Source organism: Montipora capricornis, chromosome 14 (genome assembly GCF_036669925.1).
Source record: "Montipora capricornis isolate CH-2021 chromosome 14, ASM3666992v2, whole genome shotgun sequence".
Lineage (NCBI taxonomy): Eukaryota > Metazoa > Cnidaria > Anthozoa > Scleractinia > Acroporidae > Montipora > Montipora capricornis.
Genome location: NC_090896.1, coordinates 22,690,943 through 22,708,442, shown reverse-complemented (window position 1 = coordinate 22,708,442; position 17,500 = coordinate 22,690,943). Strand labels below are relative to the sequence as shown.

Genomic DNA, 17,500 nt, shown 5'->3' with positions numbered 1-17,500 from the left:
CACTCCAAGCTGGAGGACCTCCAAGCAGGCTTGGCATTGCTTGGAGAAAAGGGGAGCTCATGACCGGGGACGCCAGAGCCCCAAAGAAAAATGCCCAAATCCGACGGCACCCAGAAGAGCAGCCCAAATGAAGGGTAGAGGACCTGCTAAGCAAGTTGTCCTGCAACAGAAAGGATGGTTTTCACAGGAGTACGCACATATAACAAGTAAGCTTCACTAGACCAACGCCCCATAGTCTTGATGAGATGGTCAGGAAGGCCCTTCCTGGCAGCAGTAGTTGCAGCTCCAATTCTAAAACTATGGCCTGAGAACTTTCCAGGGATAACTGCTGATTGTAGGGTAGTTTGAAGAAAGGAAGACAGCTGAGACCTGGAGAGAGGAGTGCCATTCTGGTAAATAAAGAGAGGTCCGGTGCCTGGCCCACGGAGATAAAGGTAGTTTGTCAAGGAAACCACTGGACAGAGAGGGAAGGAACCACAACCCAGGAAGATAAAACAGCCCTTACGGTAGGGGTCAGTCTTTGAACATTTGATAAAGATCCTGAAACTCTGAGGATTTGTGGAGGAATCTACTTGGACATCAGACATTGTCAAGTGCAAAGTAGGATCAAAAGTTCCATTCACTGTAAATTCACCAGCTCTGAGGAATCCGAAGAAGCCAAGGCAGCAGGCAGCCCAATGCATAACATTATCGGGATTAGTAAAATCCAATGACCAGTGTAGCACTGACATAAGATCTGCTGTGACTGGCTGGTACTGAGGCAGATTAGAATACTGGTGTCGTTTGATCCCCTGCAAGAGAGGTTGGAGTTGAAGACAATTGGTGAATGGGTCTGGGAAGCCGTAGTCAATGTGTAAAGACCGGCACCAATGATGAAGCCGATCAGCCAAGTAGGCACAAAAGCGTGTTAAAGTTTGTTCATTAGCGGGTAGCAGAGGCTGATTCCAATTAGGGGGCGAGTCCTGGCTACAGAATTCTAAGAACTGCCGTTGTGCTGAGCCATATACTTGACGAGTGGATGGAGCCAAGCCATTAGCTAAGTAGAAATGGCATTTGTCCATCAAATTACAGGAAGGTGAGCCAGCAGTGATGGTGGGATGAGGGTTGCCGCCGGTGCTGCATGTGGTGCGAGATGATGGAAACGCTGAAAGTCAAAACGGGATAAGGCATCAGCAATGCAATTGTCTCTACCAGCCCTATGGGAGGCAGTAAAGGCAAAGGAATGATGAGCTGCACTGAGAGAAAGGTAGCGAAGAAGAAGCATCATGTTTGGATCCTCAGAGGTGCCCGAACGTAGCACGCTGACCACCACCATACTGTCAGAACAGAACTCCACCCGTTTTGCAGCCCAACAGTGGCCCCATAAGTAGGATGCAACAACCACAGGAAACAACTCCTTGTACACAATCAACAAAGGCTTCTGACTAGAGGACCATTCACCAACAAACCACAAAAAACGTTCTCTTGCTAAAAATTTTGAAAAGGAATATAAGCTTTCGGCTGTTGATCTACAACCTTCCACGGATAAAACATTGAATGTAAATTAGTGAAATATATACATAAAAAGCGAGATAAAAGAAATAAAAAGAACAGAGTAAAAGTATGAAAAAAGGTGGCTATTGTTTAAAAAGAATGCAATGCTGATTAGGAATCGCCTTAGAGTTATTGGTAGCAAGCTTGGTAGCAAGCTTGAAGTGAAGTTGAAGTGTATAAATAAGCCCCTCAAGACTTTGCAACAAGAATTCCTTTCTCCTAAATTCAGACCACCTATTGAACACCAACCCAATGTGATTTATAAAATACCCTGTGCCGATTGTGATTGGTGTTTGAAACCCGCAAGAAAGAACATGTTAGGAATGTAAAAACATGTGCTAATGGGTCAAACATTGCAAAACATGCGTGGTCTTTTGGTCATCGCATTGATTTCAATCATTCTCGAGTTATCGACAAAGGCTCTTTTCGTATTAGCAAAACTCTAGAGTCCTGGCACACCTCTGCTACCAAGCATGCTGACAATAACTCTTAGCCGATTCCTAATCAGTACAGCATTCTTTTTAAACAATAGCCACATTTTTTCATACTTTTACTCTGTTCTTTTTATTACTTTTATCTCGCTTTTTCTGTATATATTTCACTAATTTACATGTACATTCAATGTTTTATCTGTGGTAGGCTGTAGATCGACAGCCGAAAGCTTATATTCCTTTTCAAAATTTTTAGGCTGAGAACGTTTTTTATTGTATTTTAATATGTCTCATCCTGGCTGCACTTCAATTTTTTAACCACTCATTATCAAAAATGGTGCCATATCCCATTGCACCTGCGGCATCTGAAGAGACGTGAAACTCTGGTAAGGGAGCCCACTGTGGGGATAGCAGGAAACTAAAACCATCCCAAGAATGGAAGAATTCATGCCACCAGGATAGGTCTAAGCGGAAATCTTGGTTGAGCCTAATTGGATGGTCATCCCATCGAAAGGCTGACAGCAAGTTAATCATACGCTGTAGAAAGGTGCGACCCTCGGGGATTACCTTACAAGCGTGTTGAAGATTGCCAATAAGAGATTCCAACTCTTTCCTTGTGTAATGCTGTTTTAGTGACCAGGATTCCAGAAGAGCAGCAATGCGATCAAACTTGTCCTGTGGAAGGAGAGCCTGTAGCGTCACTGAATCCAGCTCAATACCAAGTACTGTCAAACAAGTGGAGGGTCCCTCAAGTTTATCGTTTATCTGGGTGAAAAGGAATGCCCCACTTTGAAAACAATTATTGACATTATTCTGGCAAACTGGAGAGTTCGGAGGGCCCAAGGTGTGAAAGTCGCCCAGATAGTGTAACAAGAAGTTTATGAATCCACTCAAGAAGATCTGCAAGGGACCAGAAGATGTATGCAGCTGAGAGTAAGCCAAAAGGAAGCGCTAAATCAATGAAGTATTTCGCCCGCCACTTCATGCCTAACAAGTAACGATCATCGGAATGTACTGGGACATTACGGTAAGTGCTCTCCACATCAAATTTTGCCAGAAGAGATCCTCTTCCAAGAGACATCATTCCATTGATAACATCGTCAATCTTCATGTACTGCAGTGCACTGAAAAAGATTCTTTTGGAATTCCATCATTGACACTATGGCCTGCTGGGCTACGTAAGTCTAGAATAAGCCACCATTTCCCAGGCTGGTATTTCTTAGGGGTGATCCCAAAGCGACTGATATGGAGGTTTGGAATATGGGGTATGGAGAAGGGACCTGCGACATGGCCTTTATCAAGTTCCGCGAGAAGATACTGGTCAATAACTGAACGCTGAAGTGATGCTGAACCTGATGGAAAAGACAGTGGTGGAGAACTGACAATGGAAGTAGATGAAGTCGCGCTCAAAACCAAGTTTCCCGCCAAAAAGTGTGTTGTCGAGCCAGAAGACGTCGAGTGACTTTGCAAAGGTAACGAATCACCTAAAGCCTGTGAAAAGGCCTGAGTAAGATCCTGCTGTGACAGGGTGAAAGTAGCAGCCGTGGTCGCTGGAACTGCAGGAATCAATAATGAGTTTGTACCCGAAGATGGAGCCGAAGACGAAAGTTGGTCAGAATCCAACATGGTGGCCTCACTGTTGTTTGTAGAACGCCACGGAATACGAGTCATTTGAAACGCCCAGTGGAAGAAACGCTCGCGGAAAAACGCGCGGTAAAAAACAAGAAAACAATCCAGAGACAGCCTCCAAGGAATCCCAACGCTTAGGAAAACGCTAACACTCAGAAAACGCTGACTAAAACATCAACAAAACTGCTACAACGCCCTATAGACCAAGAACATGCGCATATCTAACAAAGCGCTGACCGCAAAGGTAAAACTTGTGCTGCTAGTTGCTAACTATGTTAAATTGCATTTAACTGCATTAAACAAATGAAGTAAACAAATGTTTGCCTTAGTTTTGCACCTCCATGACAGCAGTTTTTACAAGAAAACTACAATAAATAATTATTAGTGGCAAAAGCCTTGGGTCACTCAGCCTTTGAAGTTGCTTTTCTCACTTAGTTTCAACATTGATTGGAGGAGAAGGGGAGAGGAGGTGAGGGGAGGGGGGACTTCTTTTTTGAAGCTCTTACTGGAATTTTGATAGTGTAAGTGTCCCAAGTACTTTTGCCACTGATTGGAGCTTTTTGTCCTTGCAAACAGCTCTCATCTGTCATCAACAAAAAACCTTTCCATCTGTTATAACCTGTTATCCCCCAAGCAATTACACTTAAACAACACTACCATTCTCTTCAGGCTCAGTGAATCATTATGGTTAACTTTGCTAACCTGTAGGCCGAAGCACCTCAAATGTGGGATGATCTTGGAGCCACTGAACAAGCTCTTCTTGAGAGGGTGCAGCCACACCTGCTATCACCCTTCCCGTGGACCTTTCAATAACAGCTATACCTTCCTTTGCTTGAGAGGACTCTGAATGACTGGACAATGGTTGTGGCTGTGAATCCCAAGGTGACTGGCCCAGAAGAGTTTGCTGGAACAGTGTACATGTACAAAGGGATTAGTCATTAGTTAAAAATTTCACATACAGGTGTACAGTGTTAATCAATTTTACATTTTAAGGGTCCACATACACTTTGTTTTGGCGAGAGGAAAAAGTCAAAAATTATTAAAATAATTGTCCAATGTAAGTAAACTTACAGTTGGTGACACCACATTCTTTGAAGATGTTACAGAGGATTTGTATCCCATCCTCTTTCTCTTTTCTTCCAAAATAACATTTAGTGATTCTTCTGCATGTCTAATGATAAGAAAAAGAAATCCCATTGATAAAAGTTTAGTTTACTTCATCCCTGCTCTTACAGTCACAACACAATAAACCTCTACAGCTGTACCATTTCTGCAGCGGCTTTGTACAATCTACATACTGTACACTGCAGCTTAATTCAAAGGCAAAAAAGCGATTGGTGCAAACAAAGGATGAACTAAGTGCTACATGTACTTTAAAACTTTGGGGTATAATCATCTGCAGTCAACAATATTATTGTCTCTGGGATACATGAAGCACACACTTTTTTTCTTGATACATGTATACTGTACTTTACTTAACAATATTATTACTAGCCTAAGGGTGCTTAAGCAAGAACGACATTGATGACTGCAATGACAACATCAAAAGATAACTTTGTGTTGTTGTAATCATGTTGAAAATTACTCCGTAGAAGCTTTTTTCATAAAGACAGAATGATGTGCTCCAACATTCCAGGAAAATGAAAATTATTGGTATAATGAGTTACTTGAAGCAAAATTTGAAAATCTATCATTCAATGCTCATTCTTGTTGTGCCTGAGATGTCACGTGCCAAACTTCAGTAGGTATAATAGGAGTGTTGCTTTCTGATTAGTATTGTAGGTGTTTGTGGGAGGAGGTGAAAAACAACTCCCCTAAAACAACTGCTTGGGAGGCTACTTCACTTAATCAGTGGAGCATGGTAAGTGTTGCAAAAAAGTTACAGGAAGCTTGTCACAGACGTCTTGCGTCAACGTAACAACATTAACCCCCCCCCCTCAACCCACATACTGCATGATGCAAAGTCTGGGATTCAAACCTTGGCCACATTGGTGGGAAGCAATTGCTGTCACCACTGCACCATCCCTACTCCCCCTGAAAACAAACCTTTGATTTGATTGATTTCAGTTCATGAGATTGATTTCACTTACACTTGCCCCAATTAACAGAGCACTTGTGCACTTGTTGTTATTATCGTAGACAAAAGCCTCAAAGTGACCACGAATAAGAAAAGTTTGAGATTCCTCTTGTGACAGGCCAATGCATGTACTACAATAGTACGCTTCAAAATAATGCGACCTCTTGAGTCTCGAGTGCATCCCTCATTTCCCACACAACAACAATCATTGTAATCGCTGCCATTGTGGTCTACAGACACCATACCTCTGGATACACCCCTGACTGCAGTAAAGAGAGTGATGATCTGCCAGCAAGGAACATCCTGTCATTATACACTTCTGGCGAGGTCGGTGATGTACATACAACGCAGGAGTAGGAGTTGTCCTCACCTACATGACATATGAATAGATCAGAGACAACATAATTATTACCCTGAACATTATCTTTATGTACAGCGTTAAGAGACAAATGGAAAACATCACAATAGTCCTTGCCATAAAAATTTATTCTCAATTTTTAAAGACATTCCTCAACATCTGTACAGGGTAATGGGCACAAAATGAGCTACAGTACTGCTCGAACCTATCTGTGCATTTGTCGCGGTTGTGACCAGGTGAAACCGCAGATTCAATTTCCAGTTTGACCGAGGTAAAACCTCGTCTACGGCAACCGAAAGCCGAGGTTTCACCTAGATTTTTTCCGGTTGATTTACACTGCGGTTAAGAGAGGACGCGGTAAGGGTTTTGCTTTATTTAGAGCCAATGGTATCAGAGAAATCTGCATATTCTTGCGGATGGATCGCATTGATAATTCGTATGCGTATTTGCTGTATTTACAACCTGTGATGGTTGGCACATTTGATTATCATAAAATCCTTGTTATAAAAGCATTTCTCGTTTTCTTTTCCCAGCAAACGTAGAGATTTCTAAAAATTGTTCGAGATCTGTTTAATACAGATGGTATAAAGATCAGCAGAAATTCTATCAAGAAATTTACACGTATTTGGGAAATGTCTTGTCTGTGACGCTGCTAGTTGAGCGGCCGGCCTTGAAAGATATGCGAAAGGCACTTCGATCTCATCGACTGAAAGATGGAAAAAAAAGATTAACTTTACAAGTAATTGTCAGCCGTTCGGTCTATGGGGCTCTCCATTTGTTACAAACTGCTTAAGCAGTTCGCATCGAACAATGTATTTCATGAGCTATCGAATCATCACTCTCGCTTGCGTGACGGAAGCATGCAGCTTAGTTCATTTACGTTTTAACTCGCCAAATTGGCACAGGCTTGAACTCGTCTATAGTGTGGTCGTTGAAGCATTAATTTAAGTTCACCTTTCTAATTCAGTGGAATGAATATTTCTGAATTTCAAGCTCAACTGCTTGATGACCTGCCACTAAATATTTTGAATCAGAAATGACCGTAATTAACGCGCAATAAGGAGTTGGCCAACAAACTTTGGGAATACAGTTACGGTTCTCAATCCCTGGTATAATATTTGAGTCATTGATAAGGTTCAGTTCAAAGTTGGAGCTTTTCAACAACTATCCCGTAAACATTTCTATTTCCAAAGACAGGATGCAAAATATATAAATATATATATAATAAATGCACTGGCGGCAACTTAAGTTACGCATAATCCACACGGTTTTTTTAAAGAAATGTCCTTTTTACGCCTTTGGGAGAACTGTTCATCATGATACAGAAAAACTTACAAATTATTAAAGATAAAGATGTAAGAATTAGGCGTGATGGTTATCAACATTCTCTGTTCTCAGCTGTCACAGCGAAATGAGATGAACAAAACAGGCTTTCATGACAGCGCATTGTGTTGTGTCGGTGCTGTGAAAAACAGTTTGCATATTCATTCTTTACCTTGGGGAGCTAGGTGTGATAACATTAAACAATGCTTTGCAAAGTATCATTGTTTTCCTGCGGCACATTACCGCAATTAAATCGCCCGCGGCATTTGGTTGCTTTTGTCTTTGCCTCGCTTTTGCGCTTTTCGTGCAACCTAGGTGATTTCGCGGTAAACAATGGTGGCAAAGACGAGGTATCACTGCATACAAATGCACAAAATAGTTTCCAGCGGTACTGTATGATCAAACGGATTATTAATTTTTATTTTGGTAGAAAGCAAATTTCAGTCTTACTGTACATGTACGTTTGCCAGAGACACAATTCTTGATCTCTCTATTACACATAGCACATAGCACTTCAAGAAGGGAAAGTACACTGTAGTAAGGAATTCCCCTCTTTCTTCTGTTGTTTTTCACTGTCTTTATTGCAACATATTTTGTTTTTACAACTACTGTACTGTCCTCCCCTACAAAATGGTAAACTGGCCACAGCCTGTTATCAAGAAGTACATGTACAAAGAATTTGTCTGCGCATTTTAGTGTATGCCTTTGTAAAATAATATATTTATGTCAAATGTTTCAATTTATGCTCTTTCAGATGCAAAATTAAAGTGCCCCTGTGATAAAAAAAACCACTTTTTTTCCTTCAGATTTTGAAACTGTGTTTGCTTAACACCTGACTGGCAAAATTTTGAGCTTTCATTTTTATCCAAAGGCCATTTACTTTGAGTGTAAGTTTTGAATTTCATGGTCCCCCATTACTCACGTTCAAAACTGACCGATTGGACCTCAGACGGTTGGATCCAAGGAAAAGTGACGTCAGAGGTTCACTAGCTTAAAATTGCTGCGTGTGAACGCAGCTTATTATATATGCAAAGCATGGGTTTAAAAGGCTGAAAGCCCAAAACCCCCGTACTGCATATTAATTCTGCAGCGTACACACGTATTGCATTCTTAAACTAGTGAGCCTTTGACGTCATTTTCTCCTCGATCCAGCTCTCTCAAGAACATAATGTTAGTAAAAAATTACAGTTAAAATAAAGAGGTGTCTTTTTGAAATCAAGGCTTAAAACGTGGGTCACTGATTTTTTGATTTTTCAATTGATTTTTTGGTCACAGGGGCACTTTAATGTTCTGATATAATTTTCTTCCTGAAAGCTAGATGCACAAAACACAAACTAATGTTTATGGTGGTGATAGTTACTGCACAAGTAGCAAGAAATCAGTTTTACACTTAAAAGGAAAACTACTCCACCTTCTTTGGGATCCTGAAGCCCTTTGATTCTGGATTCTTTATCGTTTTCTCTTCTTTTGTGTGTTCTCCTTCCAATGCTTTTCTTTTGTTGCCAGAATCCTTTTAAAGAAAATTATTAAAATAATGTCAATAGTCATGAACAAACAATTGAACTGAGAAACAACAAGTACATGTAAAACTTAAGGACAACATTATTTTACAAAGAAAAGCTGAACCAGGTTTGGAAAACTGAAATGAATCTTGACTGAAATTTTGAACCACAATAAAAAATTATGCAACACAGCTAAGGTTGTAGCAGACATTGTCACATTCACTTCCTAGAGTATGCAAGACACATACACACATGTTGTAGTTCTATTTTATCTCTGGTTTCATTTTAATGTTTTTTTTCATCAACTGTCTAACAAAGGGATTTTCCTTTTTTTGGGGGTGTAGTTAAAAAAACAGGGGCTTGGTTATTTTGGAAGAATGAGACTTTCCTTTTCTCTGTTCTTATTCTCCTACCCCTCCCTGATCTTCCCCACTGCCTCTATCTGACCCCACCCTTCCTTCACAGATCTATCCCCTTTTACCTTTCAGGTAGCCCCCTCCTTGAATACCCCTTATACCACTCCCTCTAAAACACTTCTCACAGACTTATCACACCTCTCACTAGTTTCGTTTTTACACACCCAAACTTGCACTCCCAATCTCTGGATCTGCTGCCCACTCAACTTTACCGCACAAGCAACTCATGCGAATTTACCACAATAATTCATAATTAAATATTTTATTATCCATCCCAGGCCACTCTTGCCCCAAACCCTTGATTCATTAACCGTACAGCCATGGGCCGAGCACGGTTCTTGCTCTGCACGTTGCTTATTTTTTTTAGTTTTGTCGGTGAGCAGACCCAAACTTCCACTCGGCCATATAGTCAATGGGACTTCGAATCACGCAACTCATGATGTTTAATCGCCAAAAGCTGTTAAAACGTTAATGTACTTAAATTTTATGAATATTCCACTGTTTATTTAGTACAAAATATATCGCCTTTTCATGTTATTGAAGCGCCTGACTCGAAGCGAGTACTGAACACATAAAATCCATTAAGTCATCCATGGAATGTGTTGACCTTGCAACTTTCATTGGTAGGGAAATAACCACCATATTAAAGATAGCCGTGGACACGTCATTCTTGAATTATGTGACTCGTGTGACTACTTTGCTAGCCCTTTACTTATTTAAAAAAACAATTAAATTTAATTGTGACTTTTAAGAAAGAAAGCTGTAAGTTGTTAATAGTGTTATTATTGTATCGTTCGCATACATATCACGAAACAAAGTTCAAGATTAATTAAGAGCATTACGTCATCGGAGAGTTCACAACGACTACGACTGATGGTGCAATTGGAAATTTTCTCTCTTTGATAGAAATCGACTGAATGGTAAAAGGTCACCATTGTACCCCATCCCTACTTCTTACAAGATCAGATCTGTGCAGTGCTACTATTGTTACTTTCGATTATTCCAAAAAAAATTCCTTTACATCAGCTTGTAAACAGGCCATTTCGCAAAATGAATAATTTCCTTTCAAGATACATTGAAAAAAGAAAGGAACTTTATTTAAGCGCCTTGCCGTTCTAGCGCAAGAGCACCAATTGGGACACTGTAAACTGAAATTAACAATTAACGCAAATCAAGTCAAATGTTGGCTTTCGAAGAGAGGGGAAACTGGAGTACCCAGAAGAAACCTCTTGGTGCATAGTAAAGAACCAACAAACTCAACCCACATGATGCCACATCTGGGAATCGAACCCGGGTCACATTGGTGGGAGGCGAGTGCTCTCACTACTGTGCCATTCCTGCACCCCTAAAGTTCATTAACATCGTAACAGTACAAAATAATAACCCATGTACCATTGTAACATTGGACAACCATGTTATGATCAATTGACACCTGTCAAAACAAGATATCCGCTGACCAGTATCATGTGACCATATTGTAGGCTCAAGCTTAGAGCTCACTGAGGTCAACTGTTTTTTTTTGTGAAGTTGACCATTGACCAGGTACTGGTTTTCGATTGGATTGCAGGTTCAACCCAGGTTAACTCACCTAAACATAAACAAGGCTTCACTTTTCGAGCACTTTCTGTGGCTCGACGCGGCTACACGGCCATACTATGTCAACTATAGTTCTTACATAGTGAACACTTTTCGTGTTCAGATGGAAAAGGGTTTGGAAAATGTTTTCTTTCTGCATTTTTCGCTGGTTTTAATCCAGTTTGACATATCATGATAGCTGTGGTCCACACTCGTGGCTACACAGTTATTCAAGTCAAGCATCGGAGGGATATAAAATTACAGCTGAGTGTTTATTTTTAATTGTTTAGAGGTGCTTTTTTTTCTGTATTGTAATTTTTGGCATGTCTTTAGAAGCTACATGTATGATAAGGTTACATGATGCCGGGAGGACCTATGACTAGAACAGAAACGAAAGAAGAGAGAAAGAGATCGACAACGACAAAACAGAATACCAGTAATAGTCCACACTTAAGGGAAGAAGTTAATCCACAAATTCTTTCCTTGGGCACTAAACCGTTTGTCATTTTTATAGCTGCGTTATTTAAAGCGGATGCGTCTTAATTTTTTTTAAAAGAGTGGTTTAATCGGTTTTTCCTTTGTTCAGGAATGAAACTCGAACTTTTATTCTCAACTGGAATTAAATAACAATTATCTGTACTCTTTTTGGAAAAAAAGTTGATTTGCTTGTTTGTTTTGCTCTAAAATGCGAGCAAACAAGTGCTTTTTTAATCATTTGCCCAACTGCTTTTTAGATGTGCCTTGAAAATGACAAGAAAATTTTGCCCATGTTATAAACATGTAATTGCAATGAGTTCTCATAACATTAGGGCAAAATGTCACATGCTTGTGTTTTCAGAAGTTTGTTTACAGCACCTAAAGGTAATTTAGTGTTGGAGCGGATCTTGTTTGAAGTTCATCTTTTCTTGGTTGCATTGCCGTATTTTGCCAATTCTTGTTCCAAGCCAAGCTGGTGTGTTTCAATGAAATACATCAAAATATGAATGATCTCGTTTTCAGAGATAAAGTGGAATAAAGTACATCAGTAAAACTCTTTTTTGACCTTAAACTGACAAAGATTTTTGATAGTTTCTAATTTTAGCGTGATTTGTATTGGCTGGCTATTGACAGTTGACTCTGAAATGGCTTTTTCCCTTTTCCATTCACTCACTGAGGGTGTTCTTGTTTTCTTTTAAAACTAATGCAGTTCAAGAAAATTCATTGCCAGACTGGTGAATTCCAAAGTAAATTTCACTCCAAAAACTGATATCGCACTCATCACTTCGTGATTCATGCGATATTGGTTTTTAGTGTGAAATTTACTGTGGATTTCACTAGTTAGGCAAATAACTTTTCTATAGAAGAAAGCAAAGGAAATGATTTAATTAACATCAAAACATGGACAATTCAAAAACTTTTATTTTCACTAACCCTACAGGCAGGAAGAAAAAATAACCAGGAAGCTCCGCTTTTAGGCTTGACTAAATCTAAATATTGATGTTGTTACTTTCCAGTAGTAATGTACATGTATACTGTTCTTGTTAATTGAAAATCTGGGGGACAGAAATTTATGAATCATGTATTAACCCATTGATTCCCAGGGGTTCCCCATTAATGAGTAAAATTTTCTGGTTAGACAGAGTGAAATGCTAAGTCTGGCTGGTTTAGGCTGTTTGGATGTCAAAGGGTTAAAAAAATAAAACCAGGGGATAAATTTGAACTACAACATACAATGTAATTTAAGATGATTTGCTACAAACCTAAATGTTAACACAATGTTCCTGTTTCATTCCTTGCAAGCTCTAACTACTGGTAATTGCACAATACATACAGTGTACATGTACGCTGTATATACATGTACTGATGGGAAGTGGGAAATGACTTTTCCCCCTAATTTCTGGTTAATTAACTCTTAAGCATGGTACATCAACATGTAATATCCTGCCTTTGTTACAGTACATGTATATGCACCAAAACTGAAAACATAAACCAAATAGCAAAAAGTCATCCTTCAATGATTTTTGTTACCTCTGATGTTTCATCCTTGCTCTCCCTAAGTCTTCGTTTCCTTTTCTCTGGGGATGGAAGCTTGATCTTGAGGGAATGATCTTTTCTGGAGTGATGGTCTCGTTTGGAAGGAGACTTTTTGTCCTCTTTTTCATCCTGCGTAGCGGAATCAGTAGTTTCTACTTTTTCTTTTACTGTTTCTGCAGTTTTCTTCTCTTCCTCTATTTTGGCTATAACATTACAGCAAACATATTGAAATGTCGTTACTTTATTAAAATTCAGTTTGCATAAGACAACAACCCATTCATTCCTCATGCGCCATTCAATGCCCCAGTTGACAAGTAAAATTATCTGGCACTAGACAGAGTAAAATCTGTTCTCCCAGGGGTCAATGGATTAACCACTAGCCCCCACCCCCCCCCCCCCAAACCGCCCCCAAAAGCTAGAAAGGGAAATGAATGTCAATAATAATAATAATAATAATAATAATAATAATAATAATAATAATAATAATAATAATAATATTGTCAAGGCTTTTTATCCTTGGAATACTCAATTCAAGGCAAGGAAGTCATCCAAGGCTGATTTTGTGTTCAAGAACTTGATTATTCTGGATACCATGAGAGAAATATAATTTAACTTGTGTTTAGTGAGAGAAGTGGCTCACAGCTTCAGCCCTTTTAATTTTTACCTTGGCATTTTGGACAAGTGTATTCTTGACCATCCTTCTCCATTTGACGTCCTTGAGCCATGGTGATACCCACACATATCCCATGAAACCACTCTTCACAGTGGTCACAGCATATCATGAATCTACACAGCCAAAAATAGTAAAAAAATGAGGATCAACAAGGTCCAGAGACTAATAATATGCAACCAGTGATTTTCAGTCTTAGCTTGTAGGTTTTTCTCTTCAGAAATGTACTGTACCTGTTTCCATGTGGCTTCCGACAAACGCACCACAGTCGATCAGGGTCATATTCAGGGTCATAGTCAGAGTCCTCATTATATTCTTCTTGTTCATCTGATGAGTCCGCATCTGGATCATCTTCTTCCTTACATGGCTTATCACTCTTTGAATTTGACTTTTCATCAATTTTGTTCACATTCTCTTGGACATTTTCTTCTTTCACTTTAATCTCTGTTTCTGCATCTGCCATTTTTACACCACTTTCAACTGATTTACATATATTATCATCTTTACCTGAAACACTGGCATCTTCTCTAATTTCACTCTTGACATTCCCTTGTATGACACTTCCTTTAAGCAGTTCCTCACACACATTTCCACCCTTCTTGTCTATGAGATCTTCCTCCTCTTTTTTCTCATTCTTTTTCTTTCTTCCTCGCTTTGTTTTTAACTTTTCCTCATCTTCAGATGTTTCACTCTTTGTTTCTACTTTACCCCTTTCCTCTGCCTTACGGTCTCTGTCATTTTGACTGTTTTGTTGCACATGCTTCGCTGGTTCTTTTTCCGCACTCTTTCTATTCCCAATCTTAACCTCATCATTTTCAATTAACTCTGTCTTTATTGACTTAGTTTCACCTTTGACACCTTCCACTTTCCTTACAGTTTTAGCTTTGCTTTGTATTTCCTTGCCATCACTGCTTTCATCCAAAGTCTTTTCTTCATCTTCTTCCTTTAGTTGTTTTTCTTTATTGCGAGATATACGTCCACTTTTTCTTATGCCCTTTTTCTCCTCTATATCAATTTGGTTGCCTGTGGCTCTGTTTTTATTTGTTTTCTCATGCATATTTGATTTGTTATCTTTGTCCTTGCTGGGTGGTTCTTTGCTCTCATCACATATCTTCTTGGTTTCTTCAGTTTTTTCATCCTTTTTGCTTGGTGCCCTCTTCTTTCCTTCCTCTGGCATCTTGCTTTGATTCCTTGGTGACCTGTAGGGTTTCAAATCATGATTTGCCCAGATTCTTTACTGTACATAAAGGTATATAGCACATACAGCTTTTGAAAATTTTGGGCACAGCTTGATAAGGTATTGGTGTAGCAGGAAAGAGCAGAGCTGGTGAAGCAAATCCATTGTTTCAGGGAGTAATATTGTACTGTACTGTATGTGTCCCTTGACTGACACCTCCTCCACGAATAGAGTCAAATGTTGATTTTCTCATGAGATTTTGAGATCTTTAACACTTTTACCCCTGACCCAGTCCCCATTGACGAGGGAAACTGTCTGGCATTTAAAGTAAAATCTCTTAGTGTCACTTGTGAGAGGGAGAGGGTTGAATGAAAAATAAAAACACCATGAAATGCTTGAATCTAGTCATAGCTTTTGCTGTTTAAGATACATGTATGGTCAGTCAAGATTACTAATACCATAGTTTTTCGGATACAAGGTGCACTCGGTTATAAGACTTTCAAACTTGATGGCATTTGTCACAAACTGAAAATCTCATCAAAATACTTGGTTATAAGATGCATCTCAAATAGAGGAATTTGTTTCGACTCATCGCTAGTCACTGTATGCTGTCTCAACTGAAGATTATAGTGTAAGTGAATAAAAGTGGCAAAAGGAAATTCAACTAGAATTTAGAGAAAAACCTTTAAATCCTAGTTAGTAGTACTTTATTGTGGGTGTTTTTGTCGTACAACGCTAAGAATTGAAGGCCATCAACATGAACATTGGTTTGAGGCCACCGTTTAGGAATCGCAGTAGGGGGAAGACTGGGATGAGTTTGACATACAAGATGGTAAGGATTGAAGACTCATCCCCTCACAAGTTTTCTTGCAAGAAGATACTCGGCTATAAGACGCACTGTGGGTTTAGATCACATTTGGAGTCAACAAGCAATTTCTTTAAGAAAAAATGCTGCGCCTTATAACCGGAAAACTACGGTATATTGACCAGGTTCGTTATCTTGATCTACAGTATCTAGAAATCTTGACCTAACCAATCTGATCAATAAAACAAAGGAATCTTCTTGGAGGCAAAGCCAGTGGTGCCATCATAACAAAGAATTTATTATTTTGAGCCTTACCTTCAAAAAGGCCAAAATTATTAACTGATGTAAAAATTTCAAAACATCATAATTTTGAGTATAAAGTGATACTTCCTGGTCAGTGGAATGAGCAGAGGATTTATAGAATGGCGTTACCAGCCCCACCCCAAACCGTCAGCCTCTTACATTGGGGCTTGGGAATGCTAATTTTAAATTTACCTTCTGACATTCTTGGATACAGAATCTTGTTTTCCATGGGACTCTTCATCAGTGCCATCATCTTTTTTACAGTTTTCCTTTTCATTATTTACATTGGCTTCCTTTTTGTCTGTTTTAGATTCTTCCTTTTCATCGTTTTTCTGACCACGTCCACTCCTTCTCACCTCTTTCTTTGGAGCTTCTTGTTTTGGGTTTGCATATTTTAATTTTGAGATATCTTTGCCCCTTGAAATAGATTTTTGAGCTAGAGTGACATTATTTTGTGAATCAAAATCCTTCTTCCCTTGTACACGTTTGCGAGGGGAGCGTCTCAGTCTACTGTCAGCTCCAGACCCATTATTATCCTTGTCGTTTACAGCCTTGTCAGCTGCATTATTGACAGATGAAGCTGCCTTGCTGGACAGATCAACTGAGTTTGTCATATTACCATCAACTTCAGCATCAATCACCTCAGCTGGTTCATCCCTTTTGTTAAGAATTCTGTCTGCTTCAACAATCGAATCGAAGGAAGGAAACATGCTACCATGGAAACCTAGATCGTCGGGCAAAAGAACATCATGGTTCGGCTTGAGTGCATTTCTGAGTACGGGATCAGTGTACAGTAAATTGGATTGTCCACCCGAACTAAGAACTTCGTCGATCCGTTTAAAAGTGTCCGGAGGGAGGAAATGCTCACCTAAGACATCCTCTTCAGTTGAATTTCGCGACAGCTCGTGGACTTGATCATCGGTAAATACCGGACTTATAGACGGTGTGATGTCTCGTAGTTCCACGTGGGAGTCGGTTGATATATCGCATATTGACCATACGCTAGACTGTCCAGCGCTAGTGGTTACAGCAGTTGTTTGCGAAGGAGCGCTTTCTGTGTTGCTATCAGAATTGACTTTGGTCTTCATACGGAATAGTTGGATAAAATCACCAGTTGCCTTCTACTGTAGAGCGTATCCAACACAGATGGGCCAAGATCTCCAATTTCTTCTTATCTGTAGACCCAAAAAATAACTTCTACAGATAATTGGCACCTTAAGACTTGTTCAAAGGCTTCCAGCGGAGTTTTACTTCGAAACAGCGCCAAAAAAGACGCATTTCAGAGCGTTGATACTATAGACACTAGCTTTACACAAGCCGCCATGTTGCATGAGATCACGTGACGCTATTTACAACGCATGCACACTCCAGCTAGCGCGCAAAGTATGACTGTTAGGGCACGCAAACATGCTGTGGCGCTATGGTCGATGGTTAGAACCGAATGTAAAATCAAGTGAAATAAAAATAAAACAAAGCCTACGTAGCCAGCGTTGAAGGACGATAGTCAGGAAGAGCTTTGAACAATTTTTTGCCCATTCTAGCCCGGCGAAGTTAACAAGTAAGTCGTCTGAATGATGCGGCCCTGGGGCCCGTTTCTCGAAAGTCCCGAAAACTTTTCGGGCCCGAAAAGCCATTTGTGAAAGTGCCAGCCGCTTGATTTGGAAAGCCGGTCTTTTGACAGAAAAAAA

General features: G+C 39.7%; 1 protein-coding gene across 1 annotated transcript in view; it reads right to left on the bottom strand.

Moving 5' to 3' along the window:
* The window catches only part of LOC138031689 (uncharacterized), a 55,703-nt gene extending 38,511 nt beyond the window's left edge, over positions 1–17,192 (bottom strand). Inside the window, 8 exon segments of the mRNA XM_068879336.1 lie at positions 4,296–4,497; positions 4,665–4,764; positions 5,916–6,040; positions 8,763–8,861; positions 12,852–13,060; positions 13,522–13,643; positions 13,761–14,726; positions 16,005–17,192. Coding sequence (XP_068735437.1) covers positions 4,296–4,497; positions 4,665–4,764; positions 5,916–6,040; positions 8,763–8,861; positions 12,852–13,060; positions 13,522–13,643; positions 13,761–14,726; positions 16,005–16,900 — 2,719 coding nt within the window. The 5' untranslated portion in view covers positions 16,901–17,192.
* Between the last annotated feature and the right edge of the window lie 308 nt (positions 17,193–17,500).